Source organism: Xiphias gladius, chromosome 10 (assembly GCF_016859285.1).
Source record: "Xiphias gladius isolate SHS-SW01 ecotype Sanya breed wild chromosome 10, ASM1685928v1, whole genome shotgun sequence".
NCBI classification, from domain to species: domain Eukaryota; kingdom Metazoa; phylum Chordata; class Actinopteri; order Istiophoriformes; family Xiphiidae; genus Xiphias; species Xiphias gladius.
In genome coordinates, this window is record NC_053409.1 from 4,854,135 (window position 1) to 4,872,602 (window position 18,468).

At 40.1% G+C, this 18,468-nt stretch overlaps 1 protein-coding gene across 1 annotated transcript in view; it reads left to right on the top strand.

Annotated features, from left to right (window-relative positions):
- LOC120795429 (peroxidasin) overlaps positions 1-17,578 on the top strand; it is a 62,877-nt gene extending 45,299 nt beyond the window's left edge. The window contains exons 17-24 of the mRNA XM_040137356.1: positions 3,012-4,018; positions 4,149-4,645; positions 4,845-4,979; positions 5,469-5,677; positions 9,316-9,427; positions 9,810-9,942; positions 11,042-11,155; positions 14,811-17,578. Of these exons, the coding sequence (XP_039993290.1) occupies positions 3,012-4,018; positions 4,149-4,645; positions 4,845-4,979; positions 5,469-5,677; positions 9,316-9,427; positions 9,810-9,942; positions 11,042-11,155; positions 14,811-14,954 (2,351 nt within the window). The 3' untranslated portion in view covers positions 14,955-17,578. The remainder of the gene's footprint in view (positions 1-3,011; positions 4,019-4,148; positions 4,646-4,844; positions 4,980-5,468; positions 5,678-9,315; positions 9,428-9,809; positions 9,943-11,041; positions 11,156-14,810) is intronic.
- Positions 17,579-18,468: the final 890 nt, after the last annotated feature.

The following is an 18,468-nucleotide window of genomic DNA, read 5'->3' on the forward strand; positions in this document are numbered from 1 at the left end:
GTAAAGGTGCATCTTCGTTTTTGGCATTTTACCTTTATTTGAAAGCTGACAGTGTAGAGAAACAGGAAACATGGAGAGAGGGAGAGAGAGGGATATTACATGCAACAAAGGTCCCCAGCTGGAATCAAACTGTGTACGTTTCGGTTACATGGTATGCATCATGGCAGACAAAAGTGTGTTTTCTTTTTAAATAAATTACTGTGAGAGAAACCCCACTCTCTAATTTAGACATTGTAGATTAACCCTTTTTTGGCTAAATTAAATTTTCACAGTGGGTATGAACATTGGCAGATAAACAAGCCAAGTTGGTCAACATGAACCTGCTGTTTGTATCAGTTTCATAAAGTTCAGTTTATAGTTAGCTCTCACTTCCATTTGGAGCTGCCAGTGTGACAAGTTGTTAAGTGCAGATTCAACAAATATTATCATCAACCATCAGTACCAGGTCCATCATTGTGTGCTTAATTTACCTGAAATATTGTCTAGCAACTTGACGGATCAAAGCAGTGACTCTTAAGTCTATTCACATGATTTCTTGGAATTGTTAAACTTCATATCTAAGTTTTCTCTAGATTGTGGATAATTAAAATCTCTTCCACATTTGCAATTAGTGAGTGACACCAATGAACCCATGAGGTTATTTTTCCACACAAACAAAACATTGCAGACCTAAAACAATAAGCTGTTAGCACTGACCTTTTAAATTCAAGAACAGTTTGTTTGACCTTCGTCCTTTATTGCATCACTTACTAAATAGTAATATTGATATAGCACCACCTCTATGAAAGAGAGTGTCACAGGCATCTGGTCTCTGAATGCTCTGTAGCTGAAAAAAGCCAGGTACTGCTGCCTTCTGTCAGGGCGTGAACAACCTTGGTGGGCCCATGGGAGTCTGCTCTCTGGTTTACTAGTGTTGCAGGGTGGAGCCTTTGGCACAACATTGCTGTTGACTATGCTGTATTCATAGCATAATTGAACTGGAACAACTTAATGCTCAGAGGAAATGACTGATAGGTGTTCATACATTTGAAAGAGTATGACGCCATCGAGACAAAATTATTTCAACTTGTTTTCTGTGGAGTGTAGTCGCTCTTGATAATTATTTGCACAGGTTAAAACATGCATGAAGTGATCAGTACACAGGAGGAGGCTTTAATTTTATCCATACATTATTAATGAAAAATTGAAAGTTATGTACTGGTTGTTTGTACATCTTGACTTCATTAATGACATGAAAATTATTTTTACTTTCTTGAGAAAACATGGAAAAAAGAATGAAACGGTAAAGAAGCTTGATATCTTTTAAAATACAGACTTTTACTCAGATGATTTACTTTATCTTGTCAGTTTTTACATCTGTACTGCTCTTGTCAGGTAAGATTTAAAGAGGCTGTAGGCTAGGAAAGCTACAGTCGATGGCCAATACAAGTAATCCAGTTAAGTCTTTGGGTTGCTGTAAACAACGTGCTAATCGATTGGATATAGATGCATGTACATATAAATGCATATTTTTTGGTTATCTTAGTAATATTAGTTTTGACAAATTATAAAGTTCTTGTAGAATATACATAACATTCTTCTAAAGTCTCATTGTGAATTCAGTAAGAAGCTCCCATCCAATTTCCTAAGAACAGTCTCATGCAACCAGTAATTCATTTCTCTACCACTCTATGAAATACCATGTTATTGTGAGCAACATTTGGCTGTGTGTAAGCCCTCCATCTGTATGCCATTTTCTCTTAAGCATGACCTGAGGCATAGAGACGTAATCATAGAAAAGTTGACGAGAAGCCCATAAACCGTTTTATTAGCCCTATGTCACACCACACAACACTAACCTACAATGACAGTTGAGCACAGGACACATTTTAAGATGGTTTGGGCCTAATGCATGCATTAGATTCAGAGAGCATGGGTTAATTTGGATACTTATATGCTTATATGCATAAAAATCTCTCTCTTGATTGCGTTCACCTATTCATTGAAAAATGTCCAGTGGTCCAAGGAAGAAACTTGGAGCACCCTCCAAACAAATAGTGAATGAAAACACTCTTTGTAATGGAGGGTTAGATTTAACAGCACAAAGGTTAAATGAGCTAGTTGTGTAAAAAAGTCTGATTTCTCGTTTGTGGCAATTTGGAAAATTTTGCTTGAATCAAAGAATTATATAAATATATATTATAGATGTATAATGGAAAAAATAGGAGTAAGGAGTTGCAGTTGTTGTCAAGAGGGAGAAATGAAAGTACAAAATAGTTTTGGAGGGAGAGAGAGAGGGAAAAAATACAGCTCTATGAAATAGGAACAAAGAGAGACAGTGTTTTCATTACTTATGCCAACAACCAAATGTTCATTGTTGCACTGGCCCCAAACCAACTTAACAGAGAGATTTCTGCCCGTCAGCAGAAACAAATGTGCTGTTTTTATTGTAGCTCTACTTCATCTGGGAGGGCAACACCACAGTTTCCCCATTCTCCTATGAACTCACACACATACAAAACCACATGACAAACCAATAATGTGTAAAATAGAAAATGTGTGTGTGTGTGTGTTGGATGGGGTGACCATAGAGAGGAGGTCTCACCTATCCCTCATTGAGGTTGGGGGCACACACTAAACACTTGTTCTCATGCATAACCATAACACCACATTGCTAACATATTACAGACACACACATATACACATTGATGTGTTGTACATTGGTGCTTTCGCATATCAAAGCGAGTCAGGGCAGGTTAGTGAAATACTTCCACCTGTGCCCTCAGGACAGGATGTTCTTTCTAGTTTGATTGCAGGAGGGAATTACTGTGTCTACTATTAAAAAGATATTTGATACATCTATGTAAATCATATTAACAGACACTACATTACTGTATAGTCGAATTGATTAAGAGTAGAAATAACAGCTTTCCTAATATTCTAATTTATTCTAATTTAATTTATTTTCATGAATCTGTTACATTTTAACATCTATTCTCTTAATGTGTTGAATCTATGTTGCCTTTCCATAGCATTTCGCTACAATGACTTGGTGTCCCCCCACTTTCTGGATGTGATTGCCAATCTGTCCGGCTGCACAGCCCACCGCCGCTTCAACAACTGCTCTGATATTTGCTTCCACCAGAAGTACCGCAGCCACGATGGTACCTGCAACAACCTGCAGCACCCTATGTGGGGCGCATCACTTACTGCCTTTGAACGACTCCTGAAATCTGTCTATGATAATGGCTTTAATCTGCCGAGAGGTGCCACTGAGCGGCTACATAATGGATACAGGTTGCCACTACCAAGGCTGGTGTCCACCACAATGATTGGAACAGAGACCATCACTCCTGATGACCACTACACTCACATGCTGATGCAGTGGGGTCAGTTCCTAGACCACGACTTGGACTCAACAGTGGCTGCCCTCAGCCAGTCGCGGTTCTCCGATGGCCAGCTGTGCGCTCAGGTCTGTACCAATGACCCACCTTGTTTCCCGATCCAGTTCCCCCCTAATGACCCACGGCAGCTGCGTAGTGGAGCCCGCTGCATGTTCTTTGTCCGATCCAGCCCTGTGTGTGGCAGCGGGATGACATCTCTACTCATGAACAGCGTATATCCAAGAGAGCAAATCAACCAGCTCACTTCTTACATCGATGGTTCAAATGTCTATGGCAGCTCACGACATGAATCAGAGGAAATCCGAGATTTGGCCAGCCAAAGGGGTCTGCTCCGGCAAGGTATTATACAGCGAACAGGGAAGCCACTTCTGCCATTTGCTACTGGACCACCGACGGAGTGTATGAGGGATGAGAATGAGAGTCCTATTCCATGTTTCTTAGCGGGAGACCACCGTGCCAATGAGCAGCTTGGTTTGACTGCTATGCACACAGTGTGGTTCAGGGAACACAACCGCATAGCCACAGAGCTACTGAGACTGAATCCCCACTGGGACGGGGACACGATATACCATGAGGCTAGGAAGATAGTGGGGGCCCAGATGCAGCATATCACCTACAGTCACTGGCTGCCAAAGGTACAGATGTCACCTTAAGTCTAATGTTCCTTTGTTATGCTGCTACTTCTCATTTTTGACCTCTGTTTCTCTTATTTGTCAAGTTGATAATAAAAAGAAAGACTTTTACATTAATTTTCCCATCTCCTAGATCCTGGGTGAGGCAGGCATGAAGATGATGGGATCATACGCCAGTTATGACCCCAATATTAACGCCGGAATCCTCAGTGCTTTTGCCACTGCTGCTTTCCGCTTCGGGCACACCCTTATCAACCCAGTACTCTACAGGTTAGATGAGGACTTCCAGCCTATCCCCCAGGGTCACATCTCTCTGCACCGGGCCTTCTTCTCCCCGTTCCGCATCGTGAATGAGGGTGGAATTGACCCACTCCTTCGTGGGCTCTTCGGTGTCGCTGGTAAAATGCGTGTATCCACACAGCTGCTAAATACAGAGCTGACAGAGAGGTTGTTCTCAATGGCCCATGCTGTGGCTCTGGACCTGGCTGCCATGAATATACAGAGAGGAAGGGATCATGGCATACCACCATACAACGATTACAGGACCTTCTGTAACCTGACCTCAGCTCAGACATTTGATGAATTGAGGAACGAGATTAAGAATCCTAATGTCAGAGAGAAACTACAGAGGTGATTATTCACTCAAGATTAATATTAATAATTTTAGAATCTTGCATAACTTCACTTGAGACCAGTATGCAACAAATGGAACCAGGTACCTATGATTATTTATATACAGTTTAAAGAAAGAAAGTCTTAATATGGTTCTTTTGCAACTTTAACATATTTATATACTTTAGCATCCCTAACTGTTTTTCCTGTATGGCAGGCTGTATGGCACTCCGCTGAACATTGACCTGTTCCCTGCCCTAATGGCTGAAGACCTAGTCCCTGGCAGTAGACTGGGGCCCACCCTCATGTGCCTGCTGGCTACTCAGTTCAAACGCCTTCGGGATGGTGACAGGTACAGTTAGATCACAACACATCTCACCTCACCATTCGCAAAGACATTTGCTGATGACCTGAAAGAATCCAGTTCACCCAGTTAGTCACTTTCAAGGGAATTCTTTGCTTTTCCCCTTTTTCGTTTTTTCCAAAGGCTATGTACTGAGGTCAGCCATTTTGCCTGTGATTAAAAACTGAAGCCAATGTATGATAATGATTAAAGCTTTTTAACAATATTTTTTTGAGAAGATCATTCCAGATTATGAATTAATACATATTGTGCATTTTATTGATCTTAAAATATTTGGCTTATTGCTTCAGTAAGTGCAACAATAGAATACCCTGAGGGTATTAAACCTCTGACAGTATTTGTTTTAGGAATCATGTAAAACTAAAGCCATACAATACCCTTAACAAGTTTTTCTCCGTCATGTCAAAGTTAAAAAGGTGGAAAGGAATTTTATTTCATTTTTCTATCAGTCACTTCCCGTACCCCTGTCTTGCTTAGATTCTGGTATGAAAACCCAGGTGTGTTCACTCCTGCCCAGCTGACCCAGTTGAAGCAGGCCTCTCTGACACGGGTGCTGTGTGACAACGGGGACAACATCACACGCATCCAGCAGGACATCTTCAGGGTGGCAGAGCTGCCCCATGGCTATGGCAGCTGTGACGACATCCCTCAGATTGACCTGCGCATGTGGCAGGACTGCTGTGAAGGTAAGAGTTTGTCATCATTTTACTTTTATTATTTTGCTTTTTAGGGTCCTTACGGTCACTTCAGAAATATTCAGACGCCTTCATGTTTTGCACACATTATTGTGTTGTAGATTTAATTTTAAAAAGCTAAAATTGCCATTTTTGCCCATTAATCTGCAGTCAATAATCCATAAAGACAAAAGTGAAAACATGTTTTTAGAAATTTATTAAAAATCAGAAACCCAGTTACATACATAAGGTCAGATTATTGGTAACAGCTCTCAATATGAAGCAGTCTAATACATCACCAAGTAAAACTTCAAAAATTATCATAAGCATCATGATATTTCATAAACTCTTATTTGACACAGTACCAACAAAAAAAGATTTGACAAAACAAAATAGGATTTGATGCAAGACATAATAAAGCCAGCTTAAATTTATAGTTTTATATAGGCTTCACTTTCAAAAAATACTTTCATGGTATTATCAGTTTACACAAATTAGCTGTAAATGTCAATCACGTGCTATAAAAAGAAGATAAAAAGATCTGCAGGCTGTAAGTCTTCTATATTCACTGTTAGTGTGATATATTCTGATAACACAATTAAATATAGAACCATTACCTCTCGCAGTCACATCTTTCATCATCTTAGCTGATCTTTTAAAGCATATGCCTTTTTTTCATGATGAAATAACACATATTTTAACAGCACAGGAAGTTGCCTAGACATCTCAGTCAGTGGCGTACACTGGTTCCGGTATCTGGGCTGTATTGTAAAATTAAAGCCATACAATATCCTCACCCTTTGCTTCCCTTTGTAAACATCTTCCTCAAGGCAGCTCGGCTTCACCGGTTATATGCTGCAATTTAGAACACCCTCTGTGAAAGGAGCAAGGTTATTCTTGACCGCAATTTACTTGACAGCACTCCTATCTGTACGGCTCATATCAAATGAATGTCACTCAGTGTAAATGTTGCTTGACTGTTTGTGAAACTTGGAAAAAGAGATGAATGGAAGAATAATAATTATTATCAAGCTTGAGCACTTCATAATGAAAAGGAGGTTTGACTGTAGAGAAGCAATGTCTTTGCTACTCTGCTGGAACACCACTTCAGTGAAACAGCAGACCTCCTCTTCTTGAACACTCATGATTTAACCAATGTTGTGCTTTTTACAGACTGCTCCTGCTAATTGCAGGGGTAAGAGGTGGTATTTGGAGTTAAATCCTCAATGTTTAAACATTCCACATGTGGGTGCAACTGATGAAGTGAAAAGGAGATGAATGAAGAGGCACCCCCTGCTCATATAATAAACCAGCATGAGAGTTTATAGTGATTATTTGCCTTGAATCATTTATTTGCGGATATGATCAGCTGTGAAATGAGCAAAAGTCAAGGGATAATCTATGGTATTATAGTAAGCCTTTGGAACTGTAAACCATGTAATAATTGTTTTAATAGAACAATCATAGTGGTGAACTTCGTTGAAAGAGCTTGCAGTATGAAAAGTTTAATTATTATTATTAAATTATTGCTTGTTTTCCAGTGACATAATGTGGCCTTTTACTGACCACCGTGAAACATACAGCCACAGGCTCCTGACCTTTTCCATTTAAACACTAATTAAATTATGCAAGAAGTGTTGAGTAAAAAAGAGCATACATAGTTGTGTATGCGTTCAAGATTCCACCCACAAACATCTATGATTTTTTATGTATGGGCTTAAGCCACCATTGTTACCAGTGTCAATACAGTTCCACACGATTAACACTTGACGCTGTTATGGAAATCTTGTGAGCTGATGGAAGAAGGTTTGAGAGACCCAGATGGCTTAAGCAGAAGCATTTATTGAAGCACGATGCATCGAGGAGAACAGAGATAACATCACAAGTTGAACACGGTATAATGTTAGCCAATTCTGAAGTATTCCTTCCTGGTGGCCACATTTAACCCTATAACTACAACATACCTGCTACATGTCCAAATAAGGTTATATTCTTCATGGAACCAGATCACATCCATACATGTGTGAATATTCTGTTGGGTACTTAATCCTAAACATTAGCAGCATTCTTCCTAAATCCCATTTTATATCTGTCCTATTTAGTGAAGACTCATATAACTACTTGACCATGAGACAGTTAGACACGGGCTATTAACCCCCTCAACAAGAGGCTTAGTTTATCGATCTTGGTTGCTACGGCAACTGCCAATGGGAATTGGCTAGCTGAATTCTATCAGACAGCTAGAGACAGACAATGCACTATGCTTGTAGTAGGTGACCTGTGAGTGACTTGTGGACATAGTGCCTGACACTACCTAAAGACCTAAACAAGGAAGAATTACTTCACAAATGTGACATGTAAATGTAACATCACATTAATTTCAGATATTGATTTAATGAGAGTATTTGTTAATGAACAATCCATATTACATTCTCCATGACCCAAGGATATAATGTTGCTGTAACCGAAAAAAAATATGGTGTTTGACTTGCATGTCAATTCAGAATAGCAGTGAGACAAGTATTGTGTTGCATTTGGGAAGAATGAATTCGTGTTTGATGTAGAAGCTTGAGGAAAATTAAAACTCATTGTCCATGAAGAAAAAATGTACAGGGATTTTTTTTAAAAACATTTTAATAAGCAACACATGGTTCCTCTTAATTATTCTCCTTTTTATCCCTGATTCTGAGTCCAGCATTTGACCTTCCTTGACAGTGTATAAGGGAAGAGCAAAGCTAATAAACATAGAAAATCCTGCCAGAAAGAATAGGAAGGGAGGACGAGTTAATGGACTTGTTTCTCTCTGTCCATCAGTAAAGCTATAGCCAGATTTAGTTGTGTTTGGCTCAATTAACAGAGAGGACACCGTGTGTGTGTGTGTGTGTGTGTGTGTGTGTGTGTGTGTCTGTGTGTTCTGTGTTTGACAGCACAGGGTTTGAGCGTTCATCTGTTTGCTCATGCGTATCTGTCAGCATGAGATAGGAAGTCTTGTTGTTTTTAGATAGTCTTTGTCTTTTACAGACTGTTGTCTGGTAAATCAAAGGCACTCTGATGCTGAGCAGCCCGCTTTAAACTTTTACAGATAAAGTTGCAGCCCTCCTAACTGCAAGGCCTGTTACATTCATCTGTCCTTCCTCAGGTTCATAATGAACTGTCTCTCAATGCTCTTTACTGATGTTCAGCATGCCACCGATTTATACTGGGGCGTGAGCAGGGTTCTCTGTTTGTGTGCGTGTCTTTCATTCTCTTTGATCTGGGAACAGAGATGGCAGCTTGAGAGTGAGGAAAGGTAATACAATAAGCCTCAGAGTCCTGGATCAGCACTTTGAAGAAGAAAGGGGCATCATCAGCAGTCATGGTTTCCTGTTTCATGTATATACCAGTATGCATGTGCATCAGTGACTGGCTGTATTAATGGCTGTGCATAAACAGAAAAGATTAAACTTATTTTCCTACAGAGGTCCTTTCCTGTTTGCTTTGTGCTCATCGATCTATTAAGTGTTGCTATTTATATGTTTAATGAGACCATATATCTTGATTCTGAAAATCATATGGTAAATCAATAACGACTCCTTTTCCTGTCAGCCTCTATGATTTTTTTTTTCTCTGTTAGTGAACTGCAATGTATTGTGTTGTGTTCGACCCACCAGACTGCAGAACCAAGGGTCAGTTCAACGCCCTGTCATACCACTTCAGGGGACGCAGATCAGCTGAGCACAGTTACAAAGAGAATAAACCTGCCAACAGCATCCAGGAGAGCAGGTAACACAGCATTGCAAACATCAGGACTTGATGTGTAAAAATCCATCAAAGGTTTGATGAATCATACCACTGTGGTCTGGTGATGTTTTGCTATGAGGGGGAAAATTACATATTTACTGCTTACTTGTGTGCCAAATGTTTAGAAAGACATTGTGGTATCAATATGTGACTATTATGTTACTGAAATGCTTACTCTATACAGTAAAATTACAACTGAAGCTGCGCTCTTTGTGACTTTAATACAGCTGTTTGAGGTTCAGAATGTTTCATGCAAGAATATAGGAATTCTCTTATGTATTGTAGATAGTCTTATAAACACTATGATGAGATTATAGTTATAGAAATCTCATCTAATTTTATATCTGTACACTTGTCTCTGCAGCTCAATGGAGGAAACCATAGAAAGTCGAGTAAATGTTACTCTGACCTCCAAAAAAAGCACTGAACCCTCAATCAACGACTTCCAGGATTTTGTCTCCGACATGCAGAAGACGATTACAAGTTTACGAAAGCAGGTGTGTGCTTGTATTTACACCCACTCACAGTCAGAGATTTATCTCTGTGCATTGGTTGCCCTTTTTTACATTTTACTACCAATAGTGGGCTGGTAATCTACATGTCTTAAAACATGTTTGTGTCTGTGCATTAGGTGGCAGAAAGCAGAGAGACAGTCTCTGATGGTAAATTAAGCATCCTACTGTACTACCAAGCTGGTACCTGCACAACACATTCAACTGCTGTCACACTTTGTGTCTACCTGTACGTAATGGGTGATAAATGACCAGAGAAGAATAGATAAAGTTCAGTGTCATGAAAACGAGACGTGAAAAGAGTATGACGCTAGCAGATGTCCGCACCATATATATTAATTATGTTGCATTGGATCTGATCAGATTGCTACTATTATTTCTTCATTGGAGAAGATTTAGGCAGGCATCGTCAATATACTGTATACTGTTATAGGAAGTGTAATCCTTATCAAGAAAGTGGAGGTGATTTACTTTTTTACCATTGAAAAAGGGTGAATTGAATAAAACATTTACAGTTAAGCATACCTCCACCCTTGCCAGTAAATTTAAAACAGTGCCATGAGTTTAAACATGTCTTGCTCCTCCAGGTTGCCTCTTGCACATGCTGCATGCATGCCTGCTGTGTCTGTTTAGGGAAACTATGCTGTGGGTTAACACAGAGACACAGTTAAAGCCCCATACATACAGACATGTTTTCCATTACATTCCATGTCAGCATTACAGTTAATTCCTCAGAATGGGGCCCAGCATCCTGACATCGTCCTCTGGTCAGCTGCAGCTTTTTAGATGCTGTGTGGTTGAAGTATGAAAAGTCAGGTGTGTTTAGAGGGTGCTGGATTGAGTATGTTAATTGAGAGTGTGGTTTTGGTTTAAAGAATGTGGAATGGTTTAGTATTGCAATATCCCTTGCTTAGTAGTTTAATATTGTACATACTGTATATACAGTATGAAAATTCTCACGTACAGTACATGTGACTTATGCTTCACAATATTTATTGCAAGAGATAGAGACTTGTGGTGGTATTGATGTAAACGGAAACAACCTCTACTCTGAATAAATTTTTGTCTCCTTGTATCTTTGCAGATTAAAAGACTTGAAGCCCGTCTGAGCAAGACTGACTGCACTGATAGAGAGGGACGTGAGCGAACAAATGGAGAGCGGTGGAAAAAGGACTCCTGCACCATATGTGAATGCAGAGTATGTTCACCATATAAATCAATATGCAGTCCAATTGGTTTACACACCACACAAACACATGTGCACGGTATTTAATCCACTCACTTCTCACACTGAGAAGCTGATCATGTCTGAGTATCTTCATGTTTATTATTTAGGACAGGCTGTCCATCTGAACCATTTCTATGTGAGCACTCTGCCAAGTTTAAATGCCCCAGTTTTTCTCTTTCTGGCACTCTTGCAAGTGTTTCACCTCTTCCAGCACCTCTTGGCAGTACCTTCCCCCTGGCACTAGTGTCTCCCCACAGTGTTTGTGTACAGCGGCCACTTTTCTTCTTTTCATTCTTTATCCCTGACACTTTTATTTGATGCCAACTGCTGGCACAGGTGATAGCAGCCCCAAGCAAAACCTGGCTGCGTCAGATCTTCCTCAGCCCTCTCTTTACCTCCCACTTACCCTCTATTGCCATCTTTCCTATTCATTTATTTTGCTCACCAAATCTCAGGGGTCCAAACTTGTCACCTTTTAGCGAAAATCGTCATTTTGAATACAAAATAAGTTATCTGTGTGATTTTTGTAGATCCCATGAGTTGTTAAAACGGGGAATAAAAAAGAGAACTACACCTTCTGAGTTGTCAAAAAAAAAAAAAAAAGCCAAAGTGCCAACTTAAGGTTAAAGTTTAGCCCCCAATGGTTCCATTTTCTTTACGCAAAGATAATATTAGCAAGGCTAATACTGTAATAACTAGTGATGGGAATTACAGCTCTTTGAAAGAAGCAGGATCTTATGGTTCCATTCCTTTCCGAGAAGTGTTCAAAAGAACAGCTCATCATTCTTTTTTCTTTTTGGCTGGACTGCAACAGTGTGGCAGATGTCTGTCCCTGACTGAAAGGCCCCCCCAAACAGGTCCATCTCTTGTGACTGGCTGATTCTCACTGTTCACGTAAAAGGGAAGTGATAATTTGACATTAGGCTGTGGTGGGGACTATTTACCAATCAGCAGTTGGTTATTTTAATGACACTGCAACCACCTCCCAAGTCAGCCAATCAGCATTTAGTGTAGGGCAGGGAGGGTAGCAAGTTGCCCCGGTGAAGGCAAGGCACCATAGTTATGGTAGTCTTGGCAACAAGAACCAAACAACTAGGATGGGCGGTGCAAATTTGGGCACAAGGATAAAAAGAACAGCTCTTGTTTGTACAACAGAGCTGTTGAAAGGAATTGGATTGTTTGGGAGCATAACATCCCTAGTCATAAAACAAACTTCATTAAACAATTTGCTTTTGAATTTGTTCTGGAAATGAAACTAATTCATGAGACAGTGGTGTAGACATTTAGCTAAAATGGACCTATGTTACTTCCAATGTAGCTAAACAGAACGCTTGTTACAGTAGCCTAATTATGTAACCCCACCCACCCACCCACGTTCGCATCTTTGGCACCTTTTTCACCCCTGATGAGCTTGCACCCCTGACATCTGATAACACACCTGTCAGTTTCTCTTTTGTGTTTCTCTCTCTTCCCTTGGCATCACCAAAACTATCTTCCCCCACTTTCCACTCCTCCCTGTAATTGGAGTATTTTCGTCATAATTTAATTTGGCAGGTCGAAGCACAATGAGCAGGCCTGTCTGGGAAAGAACAGTTTGGTTCAACACAACATGTTGTTGCCGTAAAATAAAGCACTTCATTGTTCTGTTTAGCCTTGTCGTCAAACACCTTAGCAGAGGCTTGTTGTGAGCAAAATGTTTCAGCTACTGTCCTGTGTAAAACAAAAGCAGGGCAAAAGACAGGGCAAACAAAATAACTGTCCAACTCAAAACACACCTATTGAAATCATTCAGTACCACATTTTTTATGTTTTTATCTTGTATCTGTAAGTTTTTATAAAAAATACAGTGGGGCCTAAAGGTTGTGATAGTGGGAAAATGGCATGAGAACATACATATATATATATATCTATGTGTGTGTGTGTGTGTGTGTGTGTGTGTGTGTGTGTGTGTGTGTGTGTGTGTTTGTGTGTGTATATATGTATATGTATATATCTATGTATCGTGTCAACTGTGATGCGTACTTTGCTACATCATGTGCTGCAGACAGTGCTGAGAGTATTGTAAACAATGTCAGAGTCAGAGCACGCTCTGCTGGAAAATCTATGTGATGACACCGTTTCTAAATTACACAAAGCATCTTTTACTGCATTATGTTCTGTAAAAAAAACGGTTTTCATATCAGACAACATATACGCCAATACCGAAAGATCGGTGATAGGCTGATATCGACCGATAAAAGTGGCCAACCAATATATCAGTCGGACCCTAGAACTAAGTGAAAGTGTCAGAAGTCAAATTGTTGTTCTAAGAAAATTGGAGCTTTCTCAACGTCAAATTATGGCAAGACTAAAGGTTCCTAAGAGGGCAGTGCATCAAACTGAAACACTTTGCAGAAACTGGATCAGTTTTATCCAAAGCACATCAGACTAAAAGCGACATCACCATCAGAAGATCAATACATCAAGCTTAGTTCCCAGAGAGACAGAAAAGCAACTTCATCACAGATACAGAATTTGCTAAATAAAGAACGCAAGACTCCAATCAGCAAAAGTACTGTCAAAAGAAGGCTGTCTTGTAGTGGTCTCAGGAAATGTGTAGCAGTTTCTATTCCACATCTCAGGAGGTCCAAACACTAAGAAATACCAGCATTTCACAGTGGATGACTGGAAAAAAACCCTATTTGCTGATCAATCCAAGTTTGAGATTTATGGTAGTAACAGAAGGGTGTATGTAAGGAGATGAACAGGAGAGAGATTGATACAGCAGTGTATCAAACCGACAGTGAAACATGTCAGTGAGAATATTCAAAGTCTGGGGCTGTTTTGCCTACTCTGGCGTTGGACACCTGCACCAAATGGACTACACACTGACCAAGGAGAAGTAGCACACCATTCTTCAGAGACATGATATACCCTCTGGTTTGCATCTTTGTGGAGTAAGATTCATACTGCAGCAGGATAATGACCCCAAGTACACCTCAAAGCTTTGCAAGAACTACTTGAAGACCAAAGAAGACCAAGGAGTCCTAACTATCATGGAAGTTCCTCCACAGTCGCCTGACCTCAACTCCACTGACCATTTATGTGGGCACTTGAAGAGAAAGCCAAGCATTCTGTGACATGACAAGAAGCTCTATGGAACGTTGTTAAGTCTAGCTGGGATATCATTGGTCATCGGGTTTTGCACAAACGTGTGGAGTCCATGCCAGCTCGAGTGCATGCTGTCCTTGAATCAGAGGGGAACATGCCAGATACTAGGATATTCTGAAATTAATTTTCATTTTTCAAAGATTCCACTTTTCACTCAAATTGTTATGCTGATATAATCATTTGTAATTGAAAAAAATAGTATTACATTTGACACAAATGCAAAATATAACTATCATGACTTGTGGTCTCAGACTTTTGGACCCCACTGTAGTGTGTTATACTGTTGTAATTTTTGGCTGTGCTATACAGAATACCATCCAGTTCCTCTATTCTTGTTTTTGTGCCATTTTTTTCTTTGCTGGACCTTGATTTCTTTGTTCCAGCTGGCCAGTTTCCCCACAGTGATCATTTACATTTAATTAAATCTAATCTAATACAGTAACTGACCTGTTGACCCTTATTTGCTCCCCCCCAGGATGCCCAGGTGACATGCTTTGTGGAGTCTTGTCCACCAGCCGAGTGCAAACGGCCCATCAAGTTAAAAGGCGCCTGCTGCCTGGTGTGCCTTGAACAGGCAGATGTTGACAAGCAACAAGAAGCAGACACCCACCACGACTGACCCTCAGGACCCCCTCCTCCCGGCAAACACACTCTAGTGTCTGAAAGTCACACATTCACACACAGACATCCAGAGGGAGAATGAGACTCTTGAAGGTGTGCTAATCCGCAGACACCAATAGCCTCGATAGACCCAATAGCCTCAGTTTTTGTTTTGTTTCACCTTGTACTCTTTTTCTATGATCAGTGGAATGGTTGATTTTTTTCTTTTTGGCTTCTTGCCTCCTCCAGGACCAGCAGCCTGAGGCTCAGTTTGAAATCCTCTGGCAACAAGCCAGCGATCACTAAATGGATTTATTTCTGAACCGATGGGTGGATGGATGGATGGATGAATGGGTGGATTGTAAACAAGACGGACAAATCTCTTCTCCTTGCTTGGAGTCCACTGAGGCTTCTGAAGTGTAACAAACATCCACTGTGTTTGCTGTCCTGCAACTAACACTTGGTGACAAAACGCAGGGCCCGTTGCCATCGACAAGCAGGAAAGGGAAGTAGATTGAAAGGCAGCAGCCATTATGTTGTATCACAAAATTTTCTCAGGTTAGAGATGCCGAAAACTGGTGCTATTTTCCCCCTTTTTTATTAATGATTTAATCACTAAATACAAACCTTCAAAGTATTGTCTTTTGTATGCGAAGCAACCTATATATACACTCAGTATACGCCTTTTAAAAATAATTAACAATTAAGAGGATCGTTTTATTCGAACTAAAAGACTTTATGAATAGAGTTACTTCATCTTTTAATCCACGGTGCTTTATATCATGTTATGAATATGTATTTTTTCTTCCCTTTTTGTAAAAAAATGCTTACATATGAAGATAATGTGAAGCCCTACAAAAATGTTTGTAATGCAAAAGAAATGTCTACTGATTACTGCTCCTCTATCCATGGACAACTTGTTAGTTAACCTACTTATTGACTCTGCTGGCCTGTCCTGAACTTGAGTGAGGTGGAGTCGCATGGCGCTCTTCATTGTAGGACACTCGATCCAGCTTTTGCACTGTTGTGCTCCTTCCAAGTTTCATTTTGCTTTCAGAAAGCAGTGAAAGAATATCCATTTTTACCACTGTAATGTTGTGAACTTTGTTCCATTATTTTTGCTCAGTCTTCTAAAGCCAAATGTATGATTAACTAACTTCTGAAGTTACATAAATAGCACATGTCTATCTATGAAACTATGTATGAATGTGGTAATGAGGTCAGGATATAGCCTTCAGTACTGCTAACTCTAACAGTATTCCCCTTCTGACCTGCTCATAGTTGGCTTTTGTTCATGTTTATTCATCTTTAGTCCGATGACTACACACAATTGGACTGTTATCATGACTGTTGACTGTTCTTCTCTGCCTTTGTGGACCTGCAGCTCTCTAGCCCCAGTTAACCCTGGGACTGAGGACACGCTTGCATGCATGTCTTTGTCCAGCATCCACTTTGTCTCCACCTTTTCTGTCTTAAAATTTTTACTCGTGTGTTGAGTTTTTGGATGTTTCCACCTGTGAAGACCATCTTCAGTGTTGATAGAGGTTAGGAATGTTTGCCCTGCTCATGTTTCTTTGCCATGTTGAACATTTTGAGCCCGGGGTGACGTCATTCATCAAGAGCGTAAGTGTTGTGCAGGCTTCTCTAGCCCTCTGACCCTCATTCCGCTGTAATGGAAGCCATATGAGAGGGGAAGCAAGGGTAATGTTGGGGGATGGGTGCTGAAGACTGGGATACAGTGTCAATCAAAACAAGTCTTCATCATATTGCTATTTTATCCCACTGATTCCTGTCACCTGGTCTTCCACAAGTACTGTACATGGACAAATGCCGCTCACTGTTCCCCATGCACTGGCTCGCTTAGTGTAACATAAGTCACGTTTTTGTTTTCCTGTTTTGCTTTGCTACTAATTGTGTTGAAGCGGCTGCAGCTGCAGTGTTCCTTTCCATTGTTTTCTTTATGTGGTAACGTCCTGAGCAAGCACTGTCCCTAAACAGAAATAATACTCCCTGGAATGTTCCATTCAGGATTCCAGGTGGATTATGGGGCTGGCAGTCGCACTGGTAAATTGGTATCATATCACATGTTAAAATATAATGGACAGGTTTGTACATTAAACTGTATGTTTACAGTCATGTATGTTTCTCTCCTTCATTGCAATCCGCCTGTGGCTTCTCCAACAAATACCAGTAACATCATGTGCTGCAATGTTTGTTTTACTGAATTTAGTATTTTGATATAATTTGATAAACTCTGTGAATGAATGAGTGTGTGAGTCTCTTTCTGTCTCAGTAACAGGTTAAATGCATTTTGGCCCAAGGTTTGGCTGCCAAAGCACTGTAAGCTCTCCATGCTACCAGTCTTGACATTCATATATCTGTTGTATTAGTTCATTTTTTTTTCTGTTTTCAACACGGTTCCCTCTCTTTTCATTTCCCCTTAAACTCCCAAGTGTCGATGGAATGCACTGCTCTGCAAGACTGAATATGCTTTACCTACACTGTCCCTTAACCAGTGGTCAATGTGGATATAGTAGTACCTGTCATGACATTTGTATTGTATTGTACGATTGCCAAAGAATGGTTTGCACTGTAATGTATGCCTCTCAACAGTAATAAGAAATAAATAAGCCACATTTTGAAGTACAGTCATACATGGCGGTGCCTGTTCATTTTCAGCTCCCGTGCATGGCAGAAGCTCACTACTGAACAACAGATCAGATTACTCTTAAAGATGTGACCTGTCATCAGCTCATTAATGGTCTGTCAAAGACATTTGGAGATTTTGGTTTTGCTTATCACAAAACAACTTTTTGTGCTGATCGCATTCATCTAAAATCAATGCAGTCTCCTTAAATTAGCAATCTCTACTTTAGTGTGCTTGTCATTAACATGGGCACTTGGTGAAGTCTTAACTATAAAGCTAATCTAGTACTTTGCACTTGACTCAAACTTAGTTTGTTAGTAATTTTTGCACTTCCTTAGGAAACTATATATTTGATATGAGGATTTGCTCATACTTCTAGCCCCTGGTTCTCCTGGGTCTAGGGCGAGCACTGCCGGTCAGTTGTTTGGTTCAGCACTTTGCACCAGACTGAAATATCTCATTAACTATAGGATGGATTGCCATGAAAGTTTTGTAAAGACGTTCGTGGTCCCAGAAGATGAATGCTACTGACCTTGATGATCCCCTGACTTTTTATAGCAGCATTATCAAGTCAAATTGTTAACTTATCCTGTGACATACCTCAAAGTCTACATGTATGGGCACAAACCTTTGCACAAAAATTCATCCTTCCCTCAGGATGAATACTAATAACTTGATCCCTTAACCTTTCTTTTATCATCAGGTTAAGTACTTTGGTTTCTGAACAAATACCTTCAAAACTGACATTCCTGTCAGCCTCAGCTTTACAGCTATGCAGTATACCTGTTTAGGTCTAATTAGCAAATGCTAGCATGCTAACAAACTGAACTACTAAGGTGGCAATGGTAAACATTATACTGTACCTACTAAACATCAGGATGTTAGC